This window comes from Gadus chalcogrammus, chromosome 16, assembly GCF_026213295.1.
Source record: "Gadus chalcogrammus isolate NIFS_2021 chromosome 16, NIFS_Gcha_1.0, whole genome shotgun sequence".
Taxonomy (NCBI): Eukaryota; Metazoa; Chordata; class Actinopteri; order Gadiformes; family Gadidae; genus Gadus; species Gadus chalcogrammus.
In genome coordinates, this window is record NC_079427.1 from 30,877,637 (window position 1) to 30,903,095 (window position 25,459).

At 41.8% G+C, this 25,459-nt stretch overlaps 2 protein-coding genes and 1 long non-coding RNA gene across 10 annotated transcripts in view; 2 read left to right on the forward strand and 1 right to left on the reverse strand.

Moving 5' to 3' along the window:
- The window catches only part of LOC130405537 (uncharacterized), a 36,346-nt gene extending 12,762 nt beyond the window's left edge, over positions 1-23,584 (forward strand). Inside the window, exons 6-22 of one of the 2 annotated variants that reach the window (XM_056610678.1) lie at positions 481-720; positions 3,403-3,501; positions 5,671-5,742; positions 12,911-12,958; positions 14,542-14,820; positions 15,033-15,080; positions 15,717-15,995; positions 16,208-16,255; positions 16,892-17,170; positions 17,383-17,430; positions 18,061-18,339; positions 18,552-18,599; positions 19,243-19,521; positions 19,730-19,777; positions 20,625-20,702; positions 20,838-21,128; positions 21,311-23,584. In XM_056610678.1, coding sequence (XP_056466653.1) covers positions 481-720; positions 3,403-3,501; positions 5,671-5,742; positions 12,911-12,958; positions 14,542-14,820; positions 15,033-15,080; positions 15,717-15,995; positions 16,208-16,255; positions 16,892-17,170; positions 17,383-17,430; positions 18,061-18,339; positions 18,552-18,599; positions 19,243-19,521; positions 19,730-19,777; positions 20,625-20,702; positions 20,838-21,128; positions 21,311-21,327 — 2,480 coding nt within the window. In that variant the 3' untranslated portion in view covers positions 21,328-23,584. Of the gene's footprint in view, positions 1-480; positions 721-3,402; positions 3,502-5,670; positions 5,743-12,910; positions 12,959-14,541; positions 14,821-15,032; positions 15,081-15,716; positions 15,996-16,207; positions 16,256-16,891; positions 17,171-17,382; positions 17,431-18,060; positions 18,340-18,551; positions 18,600-19,242; positions 19,522-19,729; positions 19,778-20,624; positions 20,703-20,837 lie in introns of both variants that reach the window. The other variant, XM_056610676.1, reaches the window with a different exon arrangement.
- On the reverse strand, positions 328-25,042 carry LOC130405541 (uncharacterized). The gene is made up of 5 exons (XR_008904353.1): positions 24,803-25,042; positions 22,924-22,989; positions 22,799-22,831; positions 22,566-22,589; positions 328-591 (listed from the first exon to the last, which is right to left on the reverse strand). It is a non-coding gene; the product is annotated as an uncharacterized LOC130405541 (long non-coding RNA).
- The window catches only part of LOC130405536 (uncharacterized), a 111,592-nt gene continuing 110,610 nt past the window's right edge, over positions 24,478-25,459 (forward strand). For 4 of the 7 annotated variants that reach the window (XR_008904352.1, XM_056610671.1, XM_056610673.1 and 1 more), the window contains exon 1: positions 24,482-24,742. Coding sequence is in view for 6 of the 7 variants with exons in the window: in XM_056610671.1 (XP_056466646.1) it covers positions 24,736-24,742 (7 nt within the window). In the remaining variant the exon portion in view is untranslated. Of the gene's footprint in view, positions 24,743-25,459 lie in introns of all 7 variants that reach the window. The other 3 variants (XM_056610668.1, XM_056610669.1, XM_056610672.1) reach the window with 2 other exon arrangements.

The following is a 25,459-nucleotide window of genomic DNA, read 5'->3' on the forward strand; positions in this document are numbered from 1 at the left end:
CGTGTGCAAGCGGGAATCGCTTGAAAAGGCGGTCGCCTTGGTAGGCGGTGTGCGGGCTGCGAATACCTCGGGGGCTGCTTGCAGTCCTAGTTATTATTATTATTACTATTATTAATATTAACGCAGGGAGCGAGGGAGCAAAGAGGGAGAGGGCGGTTCTTTGTTGTTCAGTTTCGTAACCTTGCTCTCTTCTGCTCTTTCTACTCTCTCTTTAGAACTGTCAAATCTAATAATAGATGGCATTTAAGATTAATCGACACCAACAATGCATTCTGATACCAAAATCTTAAATATTGTCCATAATGTGTACTTAATGTAATCTGTAAATTAAGATGAACACACAGAAGCTTATAGGTAAAGTTGAGAAATTCGTTTTATTTGGCATCTTCCACCAACACTACAACAACAGGTGGTAATTTGAGAATTGTTGTAACGTTTTGCTTTGATGCCATTTTCCATTTCTCTTGACTTATCTTTCAGAACTTGGAAGGATTGGCTCTAAATTATTCGGCATGTTGTCGGACCACGATGTCATCAATCTCCTGCATTACCTGAGGGAGATGAATGTGTTGAACGACGAGGAGAAGAAGACTGTAGAGAGGAAGACAAACAGAGAAGACAAAGCACGTTGTCTCATTGATACGGTGTTGGAGAAAGGGGAGAGAGCAAGTAGCCTGATGGTTGATTATCTGACGAAGAGGCAGCCTGAACTAAGGATAGGCGAGTTGCTATTTAAATGTATTTTTTCATTATTTTAAAGGAATTATTTACCTTCATTAAATTATCATCTCGTTTGTCCAAAACTATATGATTCTTAAATGTGTTGATAACAGGAGGAACTAAGGTCACGTAGTGAACTCAGCCTCCCACTGCGCAATGTGTCGTCGGAGTGACGTCTTTTCTGTGTCATTATTGGTCGTCAAATTTCGGTCCACTGAAGGGATTGTTTTCTTAACGCCAGGCGACCTCTGGACCTCTGTGCAAGGGCTATTTATAGTGCAAATGTGGTCGTTTGTGTAGACTTGTAGACTCATTTTAGACATCTTTTTTATACTACTTCTATAATTTATTTAATTTATTTATATGTTGATGGTTTTTGCCGTCAGAAAAGGATAAATAGCGATTTATTTAATTGCAGCGTCGGATAAATGATTATGGACCGATCAATGGCTCTCCCTCCCTCCGTCTAGCTTGCATGCTTTTGACCCACCCGTAGGCCACATGCCAGTGCACACATACAAACACACGCACGCACGCACGCACGCACGCACGCACGCACGCACGCACGCACGCACGCACGCACGCACGCACGCACGCACGCACGCACGCACGCACGCACGCACGCACGCACGCACGCACGCACGCACGCACGCACGCACGCACGCACGCACACACACACACACACACACACACAGACAGACAGACAGACAGACAGACAGACAGACAGACAGACAGACAGACAGACAGACAGACAGACAGACAGACAGATACACACACGAAAATTTAAAATAACAACAAAACATCATTATAAACAAATATTACATCATGCATACATTTCCTGCACCTGTGCCCTATACCACGAAGCTCGCTGAACATACCCAGGCTTTCTTGGGAAAACCTGGCTCGATAGAGCCGCAACCCGCAGAGTTAAATGGTACCACGAAGCTCACTTTAGATTGAATTAGTTGAACCAGATTTTCCGCTTTAGGTTCAGTGCGCGTTCACATGAAAGGGGCGTTTTTTGCGTCATTTTTCTCACCTTTACGATAGATCAAGCAGTCTATATGAGTATAAGTGAAAAGATTCTGCATACTGTCTGTAAAATAACTATGCCAAATGCAGAATTGTTCGCCATTAATCCAAATAGAATGATGATGATTTTAAAATGCATAAGCAACGTCCATCCTGCCTTATTCTATCATTTTGGGAATTCACTTTAAATACACCCTATTTAAGAAATGTATTGCATGTTTTCAACCGCTGAGAGGTAGCGGCTGTAGCGTAGTGGATTAGTATAAGACCCGAACGCCAGCGACCGGGGTTCAATTCGTTTTACCCCCATAGATGTGGTGCCAGCACGGCCTTGAAAATATGGGTTCAAGTTCGAAATAAGCACAAAAATATAATTCCATAAATATAATTCCATAAGCTTTAGTGAATAATAATAATTCCATATGCATGAGAATTAGAACTTTTTAAGCTTCACATAAATTCGTGTCACTTGGGAGTCGACCCCCCCCGCGCAGAAATTCAAGACTGACGCGCTACCTCCACGCTAGCACTCTGTTACTGAGACGCAATGCGCAACAGTAATTATTGTCTACATAAGGTCCAAAAGGACGATCAAATAACGAACACCCTCTGATGAGAATCTGTATCTCTCATGAAGAACCCCAATTTCGTTGTTTGCACAATGACAATAAAGTCTGAAATCTGAATATCATCAGACAATGCCAAGGGATCGGTTCTGTCCCATAAAACCCTTGTCTCCGGAGAGACGCATGTACGAGAAGTGCGCCGGGGTCCACGGGAACACCCACAAATGGTGACGCCATTGTCAGAGGAGGGGCTAGGAAGCTGCGCACGCCGATTTAAGTAGCCGATCTCCGGCTAGACTAAGCCGAAAAACTGCTCCCGACCAGGTTTGGTTGCGAGCATAAGTCACCATGGTGATACAGCGACGCTAAAAGAGATCGACTTTCGTGGTACAACTAACCCAGGCTTGGAGCTCAACATACCTCGCTAACCCTCTAAGCGAGCTTCGTGGTACAAGGCCCTGTCATACGCTTCCAAATGACGGCCAAAAACCGTACCCTGTTCTAAGGTGAAATGTTATAGCTACAGGAAACCTAATGGTACAGAAAACATCTTGAAACATTAAGAAGTAGTATAAAAATGACGTCTAAAATTAGTCTAAATTTGATGTTGAAAAGGCGTCCACAAACGACCACATTTGAACTAAATAGCCCATCCACGGAGGTCCCACAGAGGTCATCATTAGACGTCGCCTGGCGTTACAAAACAACCCCGAAATTTGGTCCGAAATTTGACGACCAATAATGACTCAGAAAGGACGTCACTCCGACGGCATTGCGCATCGTGATCATGTATACATTTCCTGCAGCTGTCATAGGCGTCCAAATGATGTCCAAAAAAATTATGATGTCCCAAAAAGGATGTCAAGAATTGGTCATGTACCGACCTGATATAAACATGATCTGCACGTCTATCCAACGTCCAATGTTTAGTGGGTTGGTTATTCGTGGCACTTTGATCAAACACTGAAACAATTAGGTTTACCAGAAGTAAACTGAGGAAGTGTTTATTTTTATTTCAGAATTTTTTTTTAGTCCATTATTTTTCAATTAATGCCATCTCAAATTCTCTTGATTTGTCTTTCAGGGTTTGGTGGGGATCCGTCATTCAGTAGCAGACAGGAGAGTCCTGGTCTGATGTCCCCGTCTCTGCCCCTCGAAATGCATGAAGGCGACAGCGAGCTGGGTTCGTTTAAGTCTCCTAGGTTTAGGACTAATAAGTAACATATCCCTCTATATCATAGTTTTTCCCTATCAAAATACATTACACAATACACACACCAGATAATTACAGATCATATAATAACATAATAAGACCTAATTTAATCAATACTTTTTTTTTTTTTTGAAAGAAGGTCAAAGGTGTGTGGCATGTTCTGGAATATCTTGGGGATCTGGGATAACAATTCTAAACCTATGGCTTGTTTCAAACATAAATCATTTGCATGAGATATGGCACATATTTTAGATTTTAAACTTTTTGTGGAGGTCGACATTTTACTGAACCCACCAGAGTCCATTTCTATAGCTTCTCAAATGACAAAGACTGGAGAGCACTTGGTCAGACATAGTTCTTAAGATCAGTAAGATGATTGAGAGTGGATGGCGTCATACGGCCTTTACCCCCTGTGGGGGGAATTCAGGAACCAAGTCAATCGTTTCTGTCTAAACTGTTTATCGAAATAGTCATCTGAATTTATAACAATTAGGCTAGTTTATTTGAGTTATAAACGTGAACAAACGTTTGCCCTGAGTTTGCCCTGCGCCTCTATTAGCTACGCAAGGAGACGTCCCCAAATGGGAAATCAACCTCTGCCGCCCCAAGAGCTGCGCAAGCTGAAGTCTGCCGCATTGTCTAATGCGAGGACTTCTTAAACCGTGGCACCGGTCTCAGAAATGCTGAGATGAGCTCTGCTCCACAATAAGGTTGCCGCGGTATACGGTATTACCGGTGTTACCGGTGTTGAGGCCAACACCGATTACACACCGGCAATACCGATTTTTTTTATTTATTTTTTTCAGTAATAAAAAACATTCAGTAAAAATGAAGCCGTGAAGCCCTAATTCACACACACACGCACACATGTGGCACTTGTGGCGCTTGGTGGGTCAAATTCTCTGGGCGGGCAAGGCAGACAAAGGGGAGCTAACTTGGCCCCTTCTGACGACATTTGGGGCCAAATTCAAAATCAGAGTGTCTGAGCTTTCATTTTTCCAAGGCGGAGCAGGATACCTAGTGCTCGTTTTACACCAAACGTCATTTATAGCCACTGGGGGACCGTAGGCTGGCTAGGGGAACTCATTAATGTTAGAAAACCTCATAAAGGGAGATTTTCATGCCATGTGAAAATATTAAACATCAGCAACTGTTCTAAGACGTCTCACACTCATCCTTATTACAGCAATCACACAGCATCACAAAATACACGTTTTACAAAAATGGCTTAGGGTAGTTTGTTGCTTCCGCTTCGTATTTACTGTTGAGTCGTTGACGTTGTCTAGATGACGTGACGTGACGTCAGGTCTAGGTCGTGGGCAAGGGCCATGGACGGAAGCCGCAAGGCGTATGGCTATTAAAAGTCTGTTGCGACTCTGACAGAGACACAGCGCTCAGGTTGAATTTATGTATGAAACTATGACAGTTCTATGACAGAACTGTCATATTTTCTGTCATAAATTCAACAGAACTTCTGTCGGATTTGATCCGTGATCCGTGAAAACCCTCCTTTTCTCTGATGCAATCCAACATTAATCAGTTGAAATATCCAAGATACACATCTATAATAAAATCCCTCAGATATTAAAGTCCATTATATGTAACATTTATGCATTAAATATACTATGTTATATATTCTGTTGAGTTTTGTATTTGCATAATCCAAAATGTTTCCAACAATGTTCAAACCCAGAGATCTCCATAGTTTACTTTACAGTAACGGTCCTTTGCCGTCGGTCACATGTCTATGGCGTCATATGGCCTTACCCCCTAACTTTAAGGAAACACACGAAAACAGTAATCCAGTAGAGGCCTAATGTATTGATGTATAGTCAATAGCAATCTAGCTTACTACGCTGTGGTACTTTGTCAAGTGGCTCTGGCTAGACACCAAGCTAATGCAGTTTTTGCCACAAAGACTTTACTCAGGCAGTGAGATGAAAAGGCAGGACAAGTAGCCATCAGGGTTTCCCACAGCATTTTACAGCCTATTCTTGTTCCAGGTGTTATTTTGAATAATTGTGTTTAAATAATATTTGAGTAGTCTGTAGTCTATCACGCAAACAAAACCCATTCATTATTGTGCTTCAGTTAAAAAAAAAAAAATCCATTTGTAATTTCTCTTGATTTGTCTTTCAGGACTTGTAAAGGATCGTTCTAAATCTGATAAGAAGAAGCTGTCATTCAGTAGTGGACAGGGGGGCCGTCCTGGTGAGCTATCCCCGTCTCCGCCCCTCAAAATGCCGGTGTGGGTGTCAGATTGACTTGGCTGCCAGATCGACTCTGGGTCCTAGATGCGCAATAATGACGCACTTCCTGTAAATGTCTTTTAAATGCGCATGCGCGTTTCATTCATTCCCATGTTATTCCCAAGTATTAACGATCTCCTTTTGATCGTTAATACTAAAAGATCAAGTTTAGTATTAAACTTGATCGTTTCTATGTGGCATTCAGTCGGCCAATGCTGTGGTAAAGTGTGTAAAGTATGACCAAGTGTTTCTTTCGGTTCAATAGATAGAACTTTATCAATCCCCTGTAGGAGAAATTTGTTAATGTTTGTCCCTATAAAACAATAATGGTAAAATAATAAATACAAAACACGACGGTAACTGAGTAAGTCAAACCGTCCAATCTGAAGGCTCTACTTAAGCACTCCCCCTACTCACTTCCACCAATGCAAAGCAAACAGAACTGAGTTGGGGAGGGCGTAGCCTAACTAGTTTGTGTACGACCCAGAGAAACGCAACTCAAATTCAATGTGAACATATATGAGGCTTTAATAAAATCCCGGACGATTTTGAAATTCCGCCACACATTTTTAAAAATGTGTCAATAAGAGGGCATGTCCGGGCAAAAGAGGACGTCTGGTTACCCTACGTACGGGAAACCCATTTGATTCCTACCTGTAACACCTGTTAAATAGCGGCCCAAATTGGTCGGCGCTATCCTGGTCATTTCTCTGCGTGAGAAATGCGAAGTGTGGCGTGTGAGCGTGTGTCTCACGCCGAATGCGTGAGACTTGAGAGCCCTGTTACCGATATTATCCCGGATATTGACAGTCGCAGTTCAGCAAAAGAGGCGTAGAAGAAGAAGGGGGCCAGATGTTGACAGTAATGGTTATGGAACTGTGCAGCGCCGTATAACGAATGTATTAAATATGCAAATTTGACCGGACCTGACTGGAAAGTATTACCCGATACAGTGGCGGGTGAAGTGACACAATTCACCCGCCACCATACAAATCCACCCGCAAATGGCGTGTGGCGGGTGTTAATTTCCATCCCTGCCATGTACCCATCTTGAATTTAATAGACCATTTTCCTTGCTTTTGAAGAGGTCTGGTGGTCTCCGGATATAATAAATAAATATATATATATATATTTAAATAGGTGTGTATATATATATATATATACATACATATTTTTATTTATTTATTTATTTATCATATACGTAGACCACCAGACCTCCTCGAAGCAACGAAAGTAGTCTATTCAATTCAAGATGGGTGGGCGAGAATAGTGATATAATGCCATACCATCAGTATGAATTTCATTCATAGAATTTCCGAGAGGATGGTCAATGGTCAGATACAGATCTCGTTATAACAATAATTTATATCAATGTAACAAGAAAGGATGTCATGGTACCTACACGGTTATAATTATTTAAATATAATTAACTAAATAATTATGCTTATTTAAATCTAATATATATTTAAAATTTTCATTAATTCAATATTAAACCAATGCATTTCAATCGGGAGATTATTTCAGACTTCAGAAGGGGGGGCGGGCTGCGCAGGATTCATCAAAACAACGTTCCGATTCCTCAAATCTTTTCAGCAGACCCCCTCAAAAACGGAAACTAACCACGTCCATTAAACTCAGTCTCACACCAGATTGTAGTAAAATGTAAACTGTAGTAACTGCCCACAGCGGAAAGGCATTACAATAACGGCTCTAAACATGTGACACGCCTAAATCTTTTTGGCCTATTATTTTCAATGGGCCTGCATCCACGTCACGTGACTGTCATGGTTGCTATGGTGTTTGCCATCAACTGCCCCCCATATCTTTACATTTTCCACAGTTTAGACTTGTAATTAATACTTTTTTTTTTGTGTGAGAGGCAGAGCATGTGAGCAGAGCGGAGCGCCGCGCAATTCCCGCTCCCCGCTCAGGAGGATGTCTGCTCATTTGCTCTGCCGCTCAACGTTGTGCCAGGGCGCTCCGCTCAAAACTGCTCCGCGCTCATCTTAAATGTCCTGCCGCTCCGGCGAAATCGCTCCAGGCTCCGCTCAAATTTTAGTAGAAGTACTTCCCAAACTCCATCTTGCTACTCTCGCGGGCACACGAGCCAGTGTTGCGGGGGGGGGGGGTGGAAGGGTCTCACGTGACGCGTTTTATCCAATCAGGTTGCTTGGATGCTCCCATTGAAACCCATTCTATTCTACGTGAACCACCTACATTTAAGCCGCTAGAAGCAGTTAAAATCGGAGCGGAGTGAAATCCCCGCTCCGGCCTTTGAATTTAAAACCGCTCTGCGCTCCAACCCGCTCCAAACTATTTCTACCGCTCCGCTCCACCACCCACTCCACGCTCCGCTCACATGCTCTGGTGAGAGGTCATTCCTCCCCCTGAGTGTGTATTGACTATTTCTGGTGATTGAAATGCCCATTGCAAGCTTCCTATTTATGTCTAGTGTACCCCTGCTGTCCACAAGCCCCCCCCCCCCATATTGATATCCACGCCCCAGTGTTGCCACGCCCCAGTGGTGTTGGTGTCATATCTATGAAAGAGGGCAATCAAGTATACTACAATGATGATCAGTTAGGAGGCCGAAGCCCTAAAGGAAGTGATGCAATAGGTAATTCCTGAGTCAAGGACGGTAACAAGTAAGCTATAGGGGTCTACCTGGGGTCTCTTTCATATCAACGGGGGTCAAAGGATGCATGCGATGATCAATTTATGGATTCCAAGAAATTACTCGGCAAGTTGTCCCTCTCGTTGCACCTCACCCAGCGGCTCGCTTGCAAGATTTTGGCCTGAAATTCTTCTCAGACCTACACCCTAGCCATCCAACATGCATATCTGAGAATCAGGCCTCTCTTTAATAATGACAAAAAAAGGGGCGTGGTGCCGGCTCCTTTTGATCTTTTGACCCCAGATTTCAAAACCATGTTCACAGGCCAGCTGTATCTACACACCTTTATGCACACACATGCAGTGTGAGCCTTTCCTGAAGGGCTGGAGCCCCCCAGTTAATCGTATGCATCCTATGAGACCCTCTTTGATATAAAAGAGATCCCAGGTCTATAGCTTACTTGTTAATGTCCTCGACTATTGCATCACTTCCTTTAGGGCTTCGGCCTCCTAATTGATCATTGTAGTATTGTAGGCGCCTGGTCTGTGATGCTCAACAGTGGGATAACCAATCGGAACAGAAACAGGGTTTGCGGTAGGGTTGGGCAATCGTCTACAAGCTTCCATCGTCCGATAGCGCCCCCTAGCGATCGCCGATAGTCGATTCTATCGGGGGGGGTCATCTTTATAATAATTTTATAATATTAATTATTTATAATAATTTATCACTTTGAAAAAAATCGCGTTTTTATTTTTCGATTTTTTTCTTAAAAACAAATACGATGGTCTTCCCCTTGGACCAGCGTGAGCCGTGAGCCTCCGCTGATTTAAGTTTCGATGCGTCGGCGCCGGCGGCGCTGTCATGATGACACACGCTGATGACACACAGCTCGTAGTTGTGTTCGAAATCGTTCCCTATCACGGATATAGTGCACTATATCTATACTTGTTTGAATTCTCACTGGTTAATTTCATGCCCTATATGCATTTAAAATACCCAAAATGTGAGTGTACATATGATGTTCCCTACGTGTTACTCCCATATACCACAATGCAATGCAGTCGTGTTTTTCCGGAGGAGAAGAAGAAGCTCAATAACCGCAAGCGGCGAAAACGACTACATTTAATGATGGAGTCTCCGGCTTTCGTTTAGAAATATCAACAATTTATTTGGGATTTAACAAGAAAATGAAACATTCAAAATTAATAAGAAAAACCTTGTTCAAGGAAATGTAACATTCAACATCAATACAACCTCCAGCTTTCCTCTAGAGTGCCCGGTTTGTTTACACAATCTGGGTGCATCTGTCTGCGTCACACAAATACCCGGCGCATTTACTGACGCAAATGACGTTTAGAAATGTTCAGCGTAGTGTCCGAATTCTTGTTTGTACGTTCCCTATGTAGTGCACTATATCATGAACACTATAGGGAATAGTGAGTGAGTGAATAGGGAACGATTTCGAACACAGCTCATGTACCACAGCTGTGACCCGGAAATGGTGCAGCGGGGATGTGATGTAATTTCGCCGTGCGAGCAGACCGGTAGGTTTCGAGCCCCTCCCCTCTCCTCTCGCAGCAGTGAGTGAATACGGCAGGTCAGCGCTACATAGTATGTTTTCCACCGGTGCCAGTTAATTTCAATTACAATTTGCGGGGCTTTTTAAGTTGAAAAAATAGCTACCACAGCGCTTTAAAAAAAAAAAAAAAAAAAAAAAAAATATTATTAAAATATAATTATCGCCTTTTTATCGGCTACTTGAGACGATCGACGATGGATTCCATCTATCGTCGATAGTCGATAGAATCGACTATCGGCCCATCCCTAGTTTGCGGTGAAATCGAACTAATGACCTTTATGTATAAGGTGCGGGGGAAAGGGAGGGAGGCAAAAGGCAACTCAAATCAATTCATATTGGTCGATATTGCAACTTAGCCTACGTTGACACGAAGCTATGAAAGGTAAGCCGTCTTTGTCTAAAACTATCTTAGGACTTTGTAACATTTGAGTATACCTCATGAGGCTACTGTATGATATTATATGCGCATTGGTTAGTTTGCTTAATACGATCAGTGCCGTATGGGTTTTGTTGAAGGGGTATATTGGTCGGGCTATACTGTGCTATTGTAATGGGAAAAAGTGTATACTCCACTTGTGTGTACTCCACTTGTGTGTACTCCACTTGTGTTCTGTAGACTCCTGGGGCCCTATTTTTACGGTCTGAAACGCAAGTGAGAAGCGCCAAGCGCAAGTAGCTTTGTGGGCGGTTCTATGTCGATGTTCCTATTTTACCTGCGCAAAAATGACTCCCGCGCCCGGAGCAAATCTAAAAAGAGTTGGTCTGTAAGGCTGGGGGTAAACGATTATTTATTAAACGATTAATCGGGCGATTATTTTATCGATTAGTCGACTAATCTAATGACTAATTGGACGATTATCTATTTTTCTGTTGCTCGATTAATAAAAACCATAATGTATCTCAAATACCAATAAATTCTTAATAATATACTTTATTTAATACGGAACCCGTAAAGGGACATGAAAAAAATGTGTGCGTATACTCTCTTGCGCTCCGCCTCCAACTATGAGATGGTTAGAATAGTTACATCTTTCCTGCTGTCGGCTCCCAGACCGAGGAGCACAGGTAATACGTTCCCTCCTGGGCCGATGCTCTCTCGGGGGCATGACCCTTCACTTTGACCGACAGTGAGTCTGCTTATAGGTCGGAATATGATGGAATGAAGCGGCCACCGATTCTTGACAGGCTGGGTACTTTATTCTTACACACAACCGGACTCGTTCATTACTTCACTAGACTGACACGCACGCTATCGCTCGCTCACCTCGCTCGTCCACCTACTCGCTGACGACACACACACACACACACACACACACACACACACACACACACACACACACACACACACACACACACACACACACACACACACACACACACACTGCCAGTGATATGCGCACGATATTTCCCCGTGCTCATGAGGTACTTTCTCGTGCGCACAAGATACTTTCTCGTGCGCATGAGATACTTTCTCGTTTGAGATGCTCCAACATTTCTGTCGTGCTCTTGTGATATGCCAACTCCATTTGGCAAAGAGTGCAAATCACAACACCTTTCCGTTTAGGACTTAACTTGAAGTATTTCCATACCTTTGATGATTTCGTGCACGGACATTTTCGTTTATTGTGACTTTCGTCCATTTAGCTTTTTTTTTTTTCTCGTGTGGCGAAAATCGTCGACGGAGAAATTTCACGTCGACAAATTTTTGACGTCGACACGTCGACATCATCGACGCGTCGCTACAGCTCTAGTCTGAAGTAGCCTAATTACCCGTAGGTGTGGTTTGTGTGTAATACAAGGAAAAATTACACACAAACCTTTCATAGGCTTGTAACAGGTTTGTAGGCTCGCCCCTAGCCCAGCCTACTACAGTTGATGTATAACTATAATATTAAGTACCTTTGCTGTATGGTCTAAGGCAGTGGTTTTCAAACTGTGAGGCGCGCCCCCCCTGGGGGGCGCCAGAGTACTTCAGGGGGGGCGCGACGTGAGAAAAAAATAAACCCGAAAAACCCACTGAAAGTCGATGATTCAAATCATCAGTCGTACTTCAACAGTAGAAGTAACATAACTAAATCAATTTTCAACCGTTTATCTTCGTGCAAACCATTTAACAAATCTACACACTTGTATCTCAATAATATCTAAACAGAATTTCGATATCATTTAAAATTTCTTCAGAATCACAGTTTTAGTTTCATACCGCTTCGTTTTCAGCTGTTTTCATTGAAGACGTCAGCCCATTCTGATAAACCTACTTCTAGACATCGTAACTCATTCCTTTTTCAACCGTTTACCATCGTTCAAACCATTAAGCAAATCTACACACTTGTATCTTCAATTCTATGGAAACGGAATTTTGATAGCATTTATACTTTTTCAGAATCACAGTTTTAGTTTCAAACCGGCATCGTTTTCAGTTGCTTATAATAATTTAGGTCACCATAGCAACGCCGGTAAACAAACCCCGCCGAATAGTAGAATCTCTGGACTGAAAAGGCTGATCTGATTCGACTGGCAGTTTACACAGATTAAGATGTTCAAATGTATTTAAAAAAGGTTAAGCTAAAACATGCTTAGATAAAGTTGTTAAATTGTGTCAAGAAATGTGTTTAAAAACGCACAAAGATGTAATGTTTCAGAATAACGTTTAAAATGTTTAAAAAATATGTTTAAAAAATGTATCAAATGTTTGGGGGGGGGGGGGGGGGGGGCTCAGCTGAAATTTTTTCTCTGAGGGGGGGCTCACTCTCTCACACTTTGAAAACCCCTGGTCTAAGGAACAGATAAATATAAATATTAATGCATAGCAGTACACACCTACCTACCTCTACTTAAAACATTGGGCATTAAAACATGTGTGGAATACAACCTTACACTTGGAAGGTGTATGGTTGACATCGTAAGACTGACTAATGATCCTTTTTCATATCGTAGGACAAATATCTGATAAGACGGTGGTAAAGCCAAGGACAAAAAACAAAGGTAAGGGTTTTGCTGTGATCCTTGGCTCCTCTGAGTACATATTCGATATTTTCTTCTAAAAATGCTGATTTGACTGGAAACCTTTCATAGGCTTGTTAGAGGTTTGTAGGTTCGCCCTAGCCCAGCCTACTACAATTTTGGTTTTACTTATTAAGTACCTTTGCTGTATGGTCTATGTACAGATAAATATACATATTAATGCATAGCAGTACACACCTACCTACCTGTACTTAAAACATTGGGCCAAATAGTAGGCCCCCAAACATATAGGTTACATTAAGAGCACAGACAACGGACAACGTTTGACCGAGCTGGCCCAAGACAGAACACCTCACCGACCGCATCTCACTTGAATTACTATATAACGAGAAACTGCTGATTCTTATGGAAAAGTGACCTTAATGTAGCATATTTTGATTAAACCAAGTCTAGCAAACAAACATCTTATTGATGAGATATGTTGTGGTAAGGTGGTAGGACAAACGGTTTAAAATATACAGAGGTCAAGAAGAGTTTAATCAATGTCTCTTAAATTCTGTTGTCCACGATTCAGGACTATGGGCCCTATCTTGCATCCGGGGCAAGTGACTTAGTCACTGGCGCATGTGTCGTTGCTAGTTTACAACTGGCGCAGAGCGTTCTTTTCCCACCACCGCCACTCGCCGGTAAATTAGGGATTGATCATGCGCCCCAAGGGGCGGTTCGGCGGAAGGAGGAGGCGTGTTCTGGCGCAAACGGTATTTTGCCGTTTCTGAATACCATTGCGCTACTGACCAGGAAATACCTGGTTTAAAGTCAGTGGCGCGTTGTTCAGATGCTATTTTAAGGGCGCATGCATACATGCGCATGCGATGCATACGGATTGCTTGTGCACCTCGCGCATACACTTTGCTTCTCCCATCTACCTAGCCGCACATTTTTGGTAAATTATTTGGGAAAGAACAGCTGATGCAGCGGTAATAAGTTGTACTTTTAAATCAATGCATCTGCAAACACCGTACAGCAAACACATATTTTCTTGACAGAGACATCGTGTAGGCCTACATGCCCATAACTTTTAGGATTGATGAGTATTTGATCGTGAAAAACATTGTTTTACCGCGAGTGAGTGTTAAAAAGAATGAATGAATGCGGGCGCGCGTGTGTGCTCTGTTTAAACACACGCAAACTAAACACGTAACGAGTAATAAAATCAATGGCAATGTCTATTACCGCGGGGACACATGCATATTAGGATAGCATACAATACTGATAAGAAACAATGTTTATAATGTATTGCGTATATCATTAAATAGAACCACAGTTACCATATGTTAGATCAGCCTACGTTTTCTTTGCCGAAATTTATTTGAGGACTCAGTATTTCTGAAGTTGTGGAAGAAAACCCCTTATTCCATGTGTGAATTAGGCCATATTATTTGGCAATAAACTGAGCCATTTGCAGTTTGAAATTCATTCATTGAATTCATTCTTCCCACTTGCGTTTCAGACCGTTAAAATAGGGCCCTATGTGTTGAACACCCTGCCTGAACTATCGTGTTTGCACGTCGTCATTTTATATTGCCTTTTGATTTCTCTTCCAGGGGAGCTTCAAAGGATCCATTATGAATTTGTGAAGACAGTTAAAATCGCAGTTATCAGAGGTCTCCTGGATGACCTTTTGCAGCAGAAAGTGTTCAGTACTGAGGAGAAAGACTCTGTGATGGAGAAGGGGAAGATCAAAACGGACATGGCAAGGTCTCTGATCGACATGGTTATCGGGAAAGGGGAGAAACAAAGTCGGATAATGATTAAAAATATGAAGAAGAGGGACCCTGACTTATGCTCCACCCTGGGTCTGATCTCTTCTCCTGCTGGTGTGGGTGAGTTGTTACCATGAATGTACTTTTTAAAGAAACGGTCAGTACCTGCTTTGTTTTGACAAGAGGGGAGCTTCTTTGTCCTTTAATCCACTGGGATCCACTGATTCATTATCGTCCACTCGGGATTACATTTGTGTGGAATACAACCTTACACTTGGAAGGTGTATGGTTGACATCGTAAGACTGACTGACGATCCTTTTTCATATCGTAGGACAAATATCCGATAAGACGGTGGTAAAGCCAAGGACACAAAACAAAGGTAAGGGTCTTGCTGTGATCCTTGGCTCATCTGAGTACATATTAGATATTTTCTTCTAAAAATGCTGATTTGACCGGAAACCTTTCATAGGCTTGTTAGAGGTTTGTAGTTTCGCCCTAGCCCAGCCTACTACAATTTGTGTTTTACTTATTAAGTACCTTTGCTGTATGGTCTATGTACAGATAAATATAAATATTAATGCATAGCAGTACACACCTACCTACCTGTACTTAAAACATTGGGCCAAATAGTAGGCCCCCAAACATATAGGTTACATTAAGAGCACAGACAACGGACAACGTTTGACCGAGCTGGCCCAAGACAGAACACCTCACCGACCGCATCTCACTTGAATTACTATATAACGAGAAACTGCTGATTCTTATGGAAAAGTGACCTTAATGTAGCATATTTTGATTAAACCAAGTCTAGCAAACAAACATCTTATTGATGAGATATGTTGTGGGGGACAAGGTGGTAGGACAAACGGTTTAAAATATACAGAGGTCAAGAAGAGTTTAATCAATGTCTCTTAAATTCTGTTGTCCACAATTCAGGACTATTTGTTGAACACCCTGCCTGAACTATCGTATTTGCACGTCGTCATTTTATATTGCCTTTTGATTTCTCTTCCAGGGGAGCTTCAAAGGATCCATTATGAATTTGTGAAGACAGTTAAAATCGCAGTTATCAGAGGTCTCCTGGATGACCTTTTGCAGCAGAAAGTGTTCAGTACTGAGGAGAAAGACTCTGTGATGGAGAAGGGGAAGATCAAAACGGACATGGCAAGGTCTCTGATCGACATGGTTATCGGGAAAGGGGAGAAACAAAGTCGGATAATGATTGAAAGTATGAAGAAGAGGGACCCTGACTTATGCTCCACCCTGGGTCTGATCTCTTCTCCTGCTGGTGTGGGTGAGTTGTTACCATGAATGTACTTTTTAAAGAAACGGTCAGTACCTGCTTTGTTTTGACAAGAGGGGAGCTTCTTTGTCCTTTAATCCACTGGGATCCACTGATTCATTATCGTCCACTCGGGATAACATTTGTGTGGAATACAACCTTACACTTGGAAGGTGTATGGTTGACATCGTAAGACTGACTGACGATCCTTTTTCATATCGTAGGACAAATATCCGATAAGACGGTGGTAAAGCCAAGGACACAAAACAAAGGTAAGGGTCTTGCTGTGATCCTTGGCTCATCTGAGTACATATTAGATATTTTCTTCTAAAAATGCTGATTTGACCGGAAACCTTTCATAGGCTTGTTAGAGGTTTGTAGTTTCGCCCTAGCCCAGCCTACTACAATTTGTGTTTTACTTATTAAGTACCTTTGCTGTATGGTCTATGTACAGATAAATATAAATATTAATGCATAGCAGTACACACCTACCTACCTGTACTTAAAACATTGGGCCAAATAGTAGGCCCCCAAACATATAGGTTACATTAAGAGCACAGACAACGGACAACGTTTGACCGAGCTGGCCCAAGACAGAACACCTCACCGACCGCATCTCACTTGAATTACTATATAACGAGAAACTGCTGATTCTTATGGAAAAGTGACCTTAATGTAGCATATTTTGATTAAACCAAGTCTAGCAAACAAACATCTTATTGATGAGATATGTTGTGGGGGACAAGGTGGTAGGACAAACGGTTTAAAATATACAGAGGTCAAGAAGAGTTTAATCAATGTCTCTTAAATTCTGTTGTCCACAATTCAGGACTATTTGTTGAACACCCTGCCTGAACTATCGTATTTGCACGTCGTCATTTTATATTGCCTTTTGATTTCTCTTCCAGGGGAGCTTCAAAGGATCCATTATGAATTTGTGAAGACAGTTAAAATCGCAGTAATCAGAGGTCTCCTGGATGACCTTTTGCAGCAGAAAGTGTTCAGTACTGAGGACAAAGACTCTGTGATGGAGAAGAAGAAGATCAAAACGGACATGGCAAAGTGTCTGATCGACATGGTTATCGGGAAAGGGGAGAAACAAAGTCGGATAATGATTGAAAGTATGAAGAAGAGGGACCCTGACTTATGCTCCACCCTGGGTCTGATCTCTTCTCCTGCTGGTGTGGGTGAGTTGTTACCATGAATGTACTTTTTAAAGAAACGGGCAGTACCTGCTTTGTTTTGACAAGAGGGGAGCTTCTTTGTCCTTTAATCCACTGGGATCCACTGATTCATTATCGTCCACTCGGGATAACATTTGTGTGGAATACAACCTTACACTTGGAAGGTGTATGGTTGACATCGTAAGACTGACTGACGATCCTTTTTCATATCGTAGGACAAATATCCGATAAGACGGTGGTAAAGCCAAGGACACAAAACAAAGGTAAGGGTTTTGCTGTGATCCTTGGCTCCTCTGAGAACATATTAGATATTTTCTTCTAAAAATGCTGATTTGACCGGAAACCTTTCATAGGTTTGTTGCAGGTTTGTAGGTTCGCCCTAGCCCAGCCTACTACAATTTGTGTTTTACTTATTAAGTACCTTTGCTGTATGGTCTATGTACAGATAAATATAAATGCATAGCAGTACACACCTACCTACCTGTACTTAAAACATTGGGCCAAATAGTAGGCCCCCAAACATATAGGTTACATTAAGAGCACAGACAACGGACAACGTTTGACCGAGGTGGCCCAAGACAGAACACCTCACCGACCGCATCTCACTTGAATTACTATATAACGAGAAACTGCTGATTCTTATGGAAAAGTGACCTTAATGTAGCATATTTTGATCAAACCAAGTCTAGCAAACAAACATCTTATTGATGAGATATGTTGTGGGGGACAAGGTGGTAGGACGAACGGTTTAAAATATACAGAGGTCAAGAAGAGTTTTATCAATGTCTCTTAAATTCTGTTGTCCACATTTCAGGACTATGTGTTGAACACCCTGCCTGAACTATCGTGTTTGCACGTCGTCATTTTATATTGCCTTTTGATTTCTCTTCCAGGGAAGCTTCAAAGGATCCATTCTGAATTTGTGAAGACAGTTAAAATCGCAGTTATCAGAGGTCTCCTGGATGACCTTTTGCAGCAGAAAGTGTTCAGTACTGAGGACAAAGACTCTGTGATGGAGAAGAAGAAGATCAAAACGGACATGGCAAGGTGTTTGATCGACATGGTTATCGGGAAAGGGGAGAAACAAAGTCGGATAATGATTGAAAGTATGAAGAAGAGGGACCCTGACTTATGCTCCACCCTGGGTCTGATCTCTTCTCCTGCTGGTGTGGGTGAGTTGTTACCATGAATGTACTTTTTAAAGAAACGGTCAGTACCTGCTTTGTTTTGACAAGAGGGGAGCTTCTTTGTCCTTTAATCCACTGGGATCCACTGATTCATTATCGTCCACTCGGGATTACATTTGTGTGGAATACAACCTTACACTTGGAAGGTGTATGGTTGACATCGTAAGACTGACTGACGATCCTTTTTCATATCGTAGGACAAATATCCGATAAGACGGTGGTAAAGCCAAGGACACAAAACAAAGGTAAGGGTTTTGCTGTGATCCTTGGCTCCTCTGAGTACATATTAGATATTTTCTTCTAAAAATGCTGATTTGACCGGAAACCTTTCATAGACTTGTTAGAGGTTTGTAGGTTCGCCCTAGCCCAGCCTACTACAATTTGTGTTTTACTTATTAAGTACCTTTGCTGTATGGTCTATGTACAGATAAATATAAATATTAATGCATAGCAGTACACACCTACCTACCTGTACTTAAAACATTGGGCCAAATAGTAGGCCCCCAAACATATAGGTTACATTAAGAGCACAGACAACGGACAACGGACAACGTTTGACCGAGCTGGCCCAAGACAGAACACCTCACCGACCGCATCTCACTTGAATTACTATATAACGAGAAACTGCTGATTCTTATGGAAAAGTGACCTTAATGTAGCATATTTTGATTAAACCAAGTCTAGCAAACAAACATCTTATTGATGAGATATGTTGTGGGGGACAAGGTGGTAGGACAAACGGTTTAAAATATACAGAGGTCAAGAAGAGTTTAATCAATGTCTCTTAAATTCTGTTGTCCACAATTCAGGACTATGTGTTGAACACCCTGCCTGAACTATCGTGTTTGCACGTCGTCATTTTATATTGCCTTTGGATTTCTCTTCCAGGGGAGCTTCAAAGGATCCATTCTGAATTTGTGAAGACAGTTAAAATCGCAGTTATCAGAGGTCTCCTGGATGACCTTTTGCAGCAGAAAGTGTTCAGTACTGAGGACAAAGACTCTGTGATGGAGAAGAAGAAGATCAAAACGGACATGGCAAGGTGTCTGATCGACATGGTTATCGGGAAAGGGGAGAAACAAAGTCGGATAATGATTGAAAGTATGAAGAAGAGGGACCCTGACTTATGCTCCACCCTGGGTCTGATCTCTTCTCCTGCTGGTGTGGGTGAGTTGTTACCATGAATGTACTTTTTAAAGAAACGGTCAGTACCTGCTTTGTTTTGACAAGAGGGGAGCTTCTTTGTCCTTTAATCCACTGGGATCCACTGATTCATTATCGTCCACTCGGGATTACATTTGTGTGGAATACAACCTTACACTTGGAAGGTGTATGGTTGACATCGTAAGACTGACAATCCTTTTTCATATCGTAGGACAAATATCCGATAAGACGGTGGTAAAGCCAAGGACACAAAACAAAGGTAAGGGTTTTGCTGTGATCCTTGGCTCCTCTGAGAACATATTAGATATTTTCTTCTAAAAATGCTGATTTGACCGGAAACCTTTCATAGGTTTGTTGCAGGTTTGTGGACTCACCCTAACCCCGTAAATCAGTGGCGATTTCTCTAAGACTACAAGGGAAGCTTGGCCTCACCTAAAACTTAAAAAGTCAAATATATACTGTTGTGTTAACATTTCATTGACTAAAAATGCGTTAGAAAACTTCCATCTCGAAGACGAGTTTGTTCAGAATCAGCTGCTTATCGCAGGTCGACTGACTATATTTACTTCTCATAAATTCCCATAGCGCCACAGTGCATTTGCTTATTGAAAGTAACCGTCTACCGACTTCAATGGGGCTGCGTAGAAAAACTTTCTCTGGAACTTTGCCTGGATCTTTTGTGCGTTACAGTTTTGACTCTAAGATTGACTTTTTGACTTGTCTACCCTTTGTTTGAATCCCTCCAATGAATAAATATTTTTGCCTGGGTCTGCACCTGGGTCCTTATCTGCAACCCTTAACAATGAGTTGGACAGTGCAATGCCTCAGCTTTACAAAATGTTCTAATTAGTGGCAACAATTGGAGCTACATCTGCAGGTGTAGAAAGGAACTTCTCCTGTTTAAAGTGGCTCAAGTCCTACACCCGTAACACAATGGGCCAAGGCCGTTTAACCAGCCTTTCCCTGCTGGCCACTGAGAGGACAATGATGGTCACTGGAAAAGACAGCTAGTTGGTATCACAGGGTCTCAGAGCATTTCCTTGAAAGGGAACAGGGCAGAATTTACCCATAAATAAATTGACAATTTATATAATGTACGTCTTCAGGAAATGGAGGCCTGAAAAGAAATGGAAGTAAATCAGAAGAAGTGGCCAATAAGAAACCTTGCACGGTTGATGTGTCAGGTGAGCGGGTGTCATCTTTTGAATCAGATGATTGGTCTCAGGACAAATGTTTAAGAAGTATGTTTCATGAGTGTTTTATCTTTTGAGATGACTTGATCTGCCTGTATGTGGATTGTCTTTGTCTTTTTTTCCCAGACAGCATCACTGAAACCCGCTCCATAGGGAAGACTCTGACTGACAAGGAGCTCAATAATGTGGCCAAAACGCTGGGAAATGAGTGGGAGCAGATTGCCATCCATCTGCAAATAACGACCAAAGCTTTGGAGGACATCAAGGCAGAACATAAATCTGTGGCCATGCAGAAGCTGAAGATGTTGGTGATGTGGAAGTGCCGAAGACCACCAGGAAAGGCCACAGCTCAGGACCTGCTGGAAGGTCTGAAAGACCTGGAGGACGTACCGGCCGAGACTCGTCAGTTATTGACAGGTAGCGTACTTCACCCACACACGGTGAACGTCCAGACCATTTGAGCAGCTCCCCTCTTTTACAGGATCCATTAGTTTACATTACATATTATTTGTGGTAGTAATGTAGTGTGGTCGCAGTTGCAATTGAGTTTAACTTGTTTTTTGTATGTGCACTAAGGACGTGTCTCTTTGCTTCCTCAGACTTGATTAAGCAGTAGCCATAGTGAACTAGATAGCTCTTTCCAAAGAGAACAATGAAGATATGCAGAATAACCTGAAACAGTGAAGCTGTCTGTGAATGCATCCTGGTCGTTGGGATACGGCCAGATGATGACAACAGAGACATTATTCAAAAGTGTAAGCAGCCGTAAGAGCTAGGCTCTTGTCGAGTCCATCTTTACCATATAAACTCTTTAAATGGCACAATTGCTCATACAGCTTTGCTCCACCAGCTTTGGTCAAGATGCACATACTTTGTATGTGTCATGGCATTTTTGAAGCGTTAGCATCAGTTGGGACCCTGTGCTGTGTTATCGGCCCCTTCCACAATAATTCAAAATATGGACAGATTTATTAAATTCTGTACTTTTAGATTACATTTATCTAACTGACACTTAAGTGCAAAGCGACTTACAATGATTGCATTCCACAATGGGAGATTCAACCCAAAAAGAGCAGGAATCGTGCAAGTACATGAAATGCATTCGGTAAGGAAACTTCTTTAAGTGCTAAATTATAGAAACAAGAGATGAGTTTTCAGTCTGCAATCTTCTTCCAAATGTCTTGAACTTAAAGTAATTAATGATGTCATGTTTAGAATAGGTCCTCCTTCCTCTGCTATTACTAAGCTGTTCCCCTCAGGTACCTCCTATAGACAAAACTAGATGGTTGTGATCACAGAGTTTCTGAAACAAGTTGACTTCATGCCAAAGAAAGATAATGATCATTTTAAACCATCCACTACGATTTGCACAATCTTTTTCTAAGGTTCCCCAAGAGGCAGCTGGTACTGTGTCGGTTCATTGTTTTTATATATATTATGTTAACTTTCTGAGCCCGAGCCAGGAAGGTTCAGACGTCTGTTTGGGGAAAAATAAAAGTGGTTTGTTTGTGGGAAAGGCTGCCTTCTTGCTTTATTGTCCAATATATTTCTGTACTAGTCATGCCAACATATTCAATATCAATTAAAACGTCAATGACATTAATATAATTCAACAGCATTCAATAGATAATGGGATACATTAGTGTAAAGCTATTAGTCCCATTCAGCTCAATGATTAGTAATTATTATGTTGACATGGAAAGAAAATTGCGTTCAATGTAAAAGGACCTTTACTTGTAAGCTGTGACCTATAGTTTTACATTTACAGACTTAACTAGAATTCTTACCATTCCTGAAGAAATGGTACTTGCAATGCCACTACATCTGTGTATTTGTTTGTGTATGTGTGCTCACCTTCATCAACCTCAGCACTGGCAACTGGCAAAAAGACAAAACAGAAGGGAGGGTGAGATGGAGGAATGGTAAATCTGCAACCAGACACAATTCTGCAGTTAGCAGTGATACGTTTTGTATAGAAGCAATCCTATGAACTTTATAGACACACACACAACAGAATGCAATACTTCTGTTGTCAGATCACCTAGTCATTGAGACTCAAAGCTCAATGGAAGAGTGTAACTGCTCACCCTTATTATCTTCATCAATCTCAGCACTGGTGTCTGGCAAAAAGACAAAACAAGAAGGGAGGGTGAGAGGGAGGGAGGGAGAAGCCTGGAGGTATGTAGCGTGAGAAGAGAACCAGAACTCTTACCAGAATCTGAATCTGAAGCGTCCTTCTCCTCAAGCCAGCACACCGTGGGGAACATGCATGCTGTGGCTTTTGTGAGAAAGAGAGAGAAAGAGAGAACAGGTTTTGTCATGCACCACAAAGCATTCCCTGTATTTGATCATTGAGTGTGTGTGTTTAGGAAATGTTATACTCCAATAAACGATTGTTAACATGAATACATTTGTAGTTTGTTTCTAATTAATAGTCATGTTATGTACATTTTTGCATATTTTTACCCACAATACTGAAATTGAACAGCTGACTTCCTTGGGTTACTACTAATATACAAAATTCCACAAATAACCCAACTGGACTCTCAACATGACCACAGCTTGCAGGGTTTTCATGTAAACTTACAAACTACATTAATATAGGTAATATATGTATCATGTATCATGATACATGATAGGCCTACTCAACGTTGAGCCTATTTTCCAAACATTTTGGGGTTAATTAAATGCAGACAGCGATTCTTAAGGGTATGTTACTTATCAACTCTTGAGTGGTGTATCAACTCCCATTCGGCCTGACTATAAATTCACTTTTTTAATCTATCAATCACAACATCCATCAATTTATCTACTTTTGCAGACAAATATTTGAATACAATTATCTGTTACAAGTAGGCCTATAGTAGGAGACCTTCGTGGAGATTCTAAGAGCATTGCTGTGCTCGGTTCTACCTCAGGTAGGGGTACCTCCCTTCCTGTAGACCATCTCTGTTGTGCAGAACAATATGCAGGGAACGCGAGTCCACTCGATACAGACGGACTACTGAACGCAGCCAGAATAGACTTGTATCACAATAATAGGCCTATGGATATTAATTATACATTGTATTTTAAATGCACCTATATACAGCAAACCCCATGTACAGTGTTGTGGAATAGGACAAGTCGAAATAAAGTTGAGTTTTAACTTGAACTCACTGATATCACAGTGAGGAGATAAATATGAATTTCAGGAGTCACACCAGGAGTCTACAGAACACAAGTATACTGGATATGAACTCAGTCCACATTTAGTACTGTTCAATAGCACAGACCAACCACTACAGTAGGCCCTATAACTAAACCCTGACCACACTGATCGATCGCAATAGCCTACTTCTAAAACTGATGTGAATATCCCGTCATATAGTAGCCTCATAAATGGTGTAACACAATGTTACAAAGTCCAAAGGTGTTTCGAGATCAATTCGGTTTACCTCCCATGGTGCAGTAAACATAGGCTACGTGACTAATTCAGATGCGATATCAACCACTTTAGTTTTCACTTCTACTTCCGCTGTGTTGCAGGCTTTCCAGCCTACCAACTATCAGAACAGTTCGTTTCTTCATGGTAAGAACAAACTTTCCACTTTAAAATGCACTATGAAGTTCACTTCCTCCTTTTTCTAAAATGATACTGAAAAATATCATTTAATTTAACTTCATTTCTGTAGGGTTGCTGAAATAAAATGTAAGTGTGCTTGAGCAGCACTAAAAAGAGTCTAAAATCACCACTGCTAATATGTGTTGTCATAATGTTTATCAGGAAGGAAATGAGCTCCATAACCACCAGGTAGTTCTACCCAGAGAGGCTGGGTGTGGTAGGCTACGGCGTGTGATGACCTAAGGCGGTCTTATTGGTGTAACCTGAACCTGTTGGTCTGCATCAGTTAGAAACACGTGATGGAAAAGAGGATACTCCAACCAATTAGAACCCTGAAAGATAAAGGAAGTCTGTTAAAATCGAAAGTAGATTAATCATATTGGTCGATGTTGCAACGTATGCCTACGTTCACAAGAAACTATGGAAGGTAAGCCGTTTTTGTCAATAAACTATCTTTGGACTTTGTAACATCTTAATATAGGCCTACCTTATTATTAGTCTACTCGTAGGGTGACCAGACGTCCCGATTTTGAGTTGCGTGTCCCGACTACCGACAACCTTTTGACACTAAAATGTCTCGATTTCCACCAACCACTATGAAAGGTCCCCTTTATTCCGCTATTAAATAGCCAACGTGGTCTTCTTATAGCCCGAGCATTAACTAAAAAACACATAAAAACATTAAAGCATCCAGCATATGATTTCAACAATGTGTGAGGGGTCATGTGATCCCTATTGCCCATGGGCAATAGGGATGATCGCACAGTCGAATGCTGATGGACATTTTAAAACCAGCGGACGAGCGCTGGGCGGAGATGTTCGCGCATTTCAGAAGCACGGAGATTCCGTACAAAAATATACGTCGAATTTGTCAGTTTGCCGTTTGTCTGCCTGCCACTAATGCTCCCGTTGAGCTGAACTTTCCATAATGAACAATACTTGGACTGACTAGAGGAACCTGACCGTTCCCACCCTAAATTCGTTGCTTATCCACGGGCCAATTTTGATGACACCTGTCCGCAATTCCACAGCAGCAGGCTATCAGCAAACCAATCGATTAGGAGCAAATTCACTCCTCAAACAAATCTGTGTAGGCTAATTTGAAGAGCGTTTGTCTCTGTGCCCTATGAGGTTGACGTCTCAC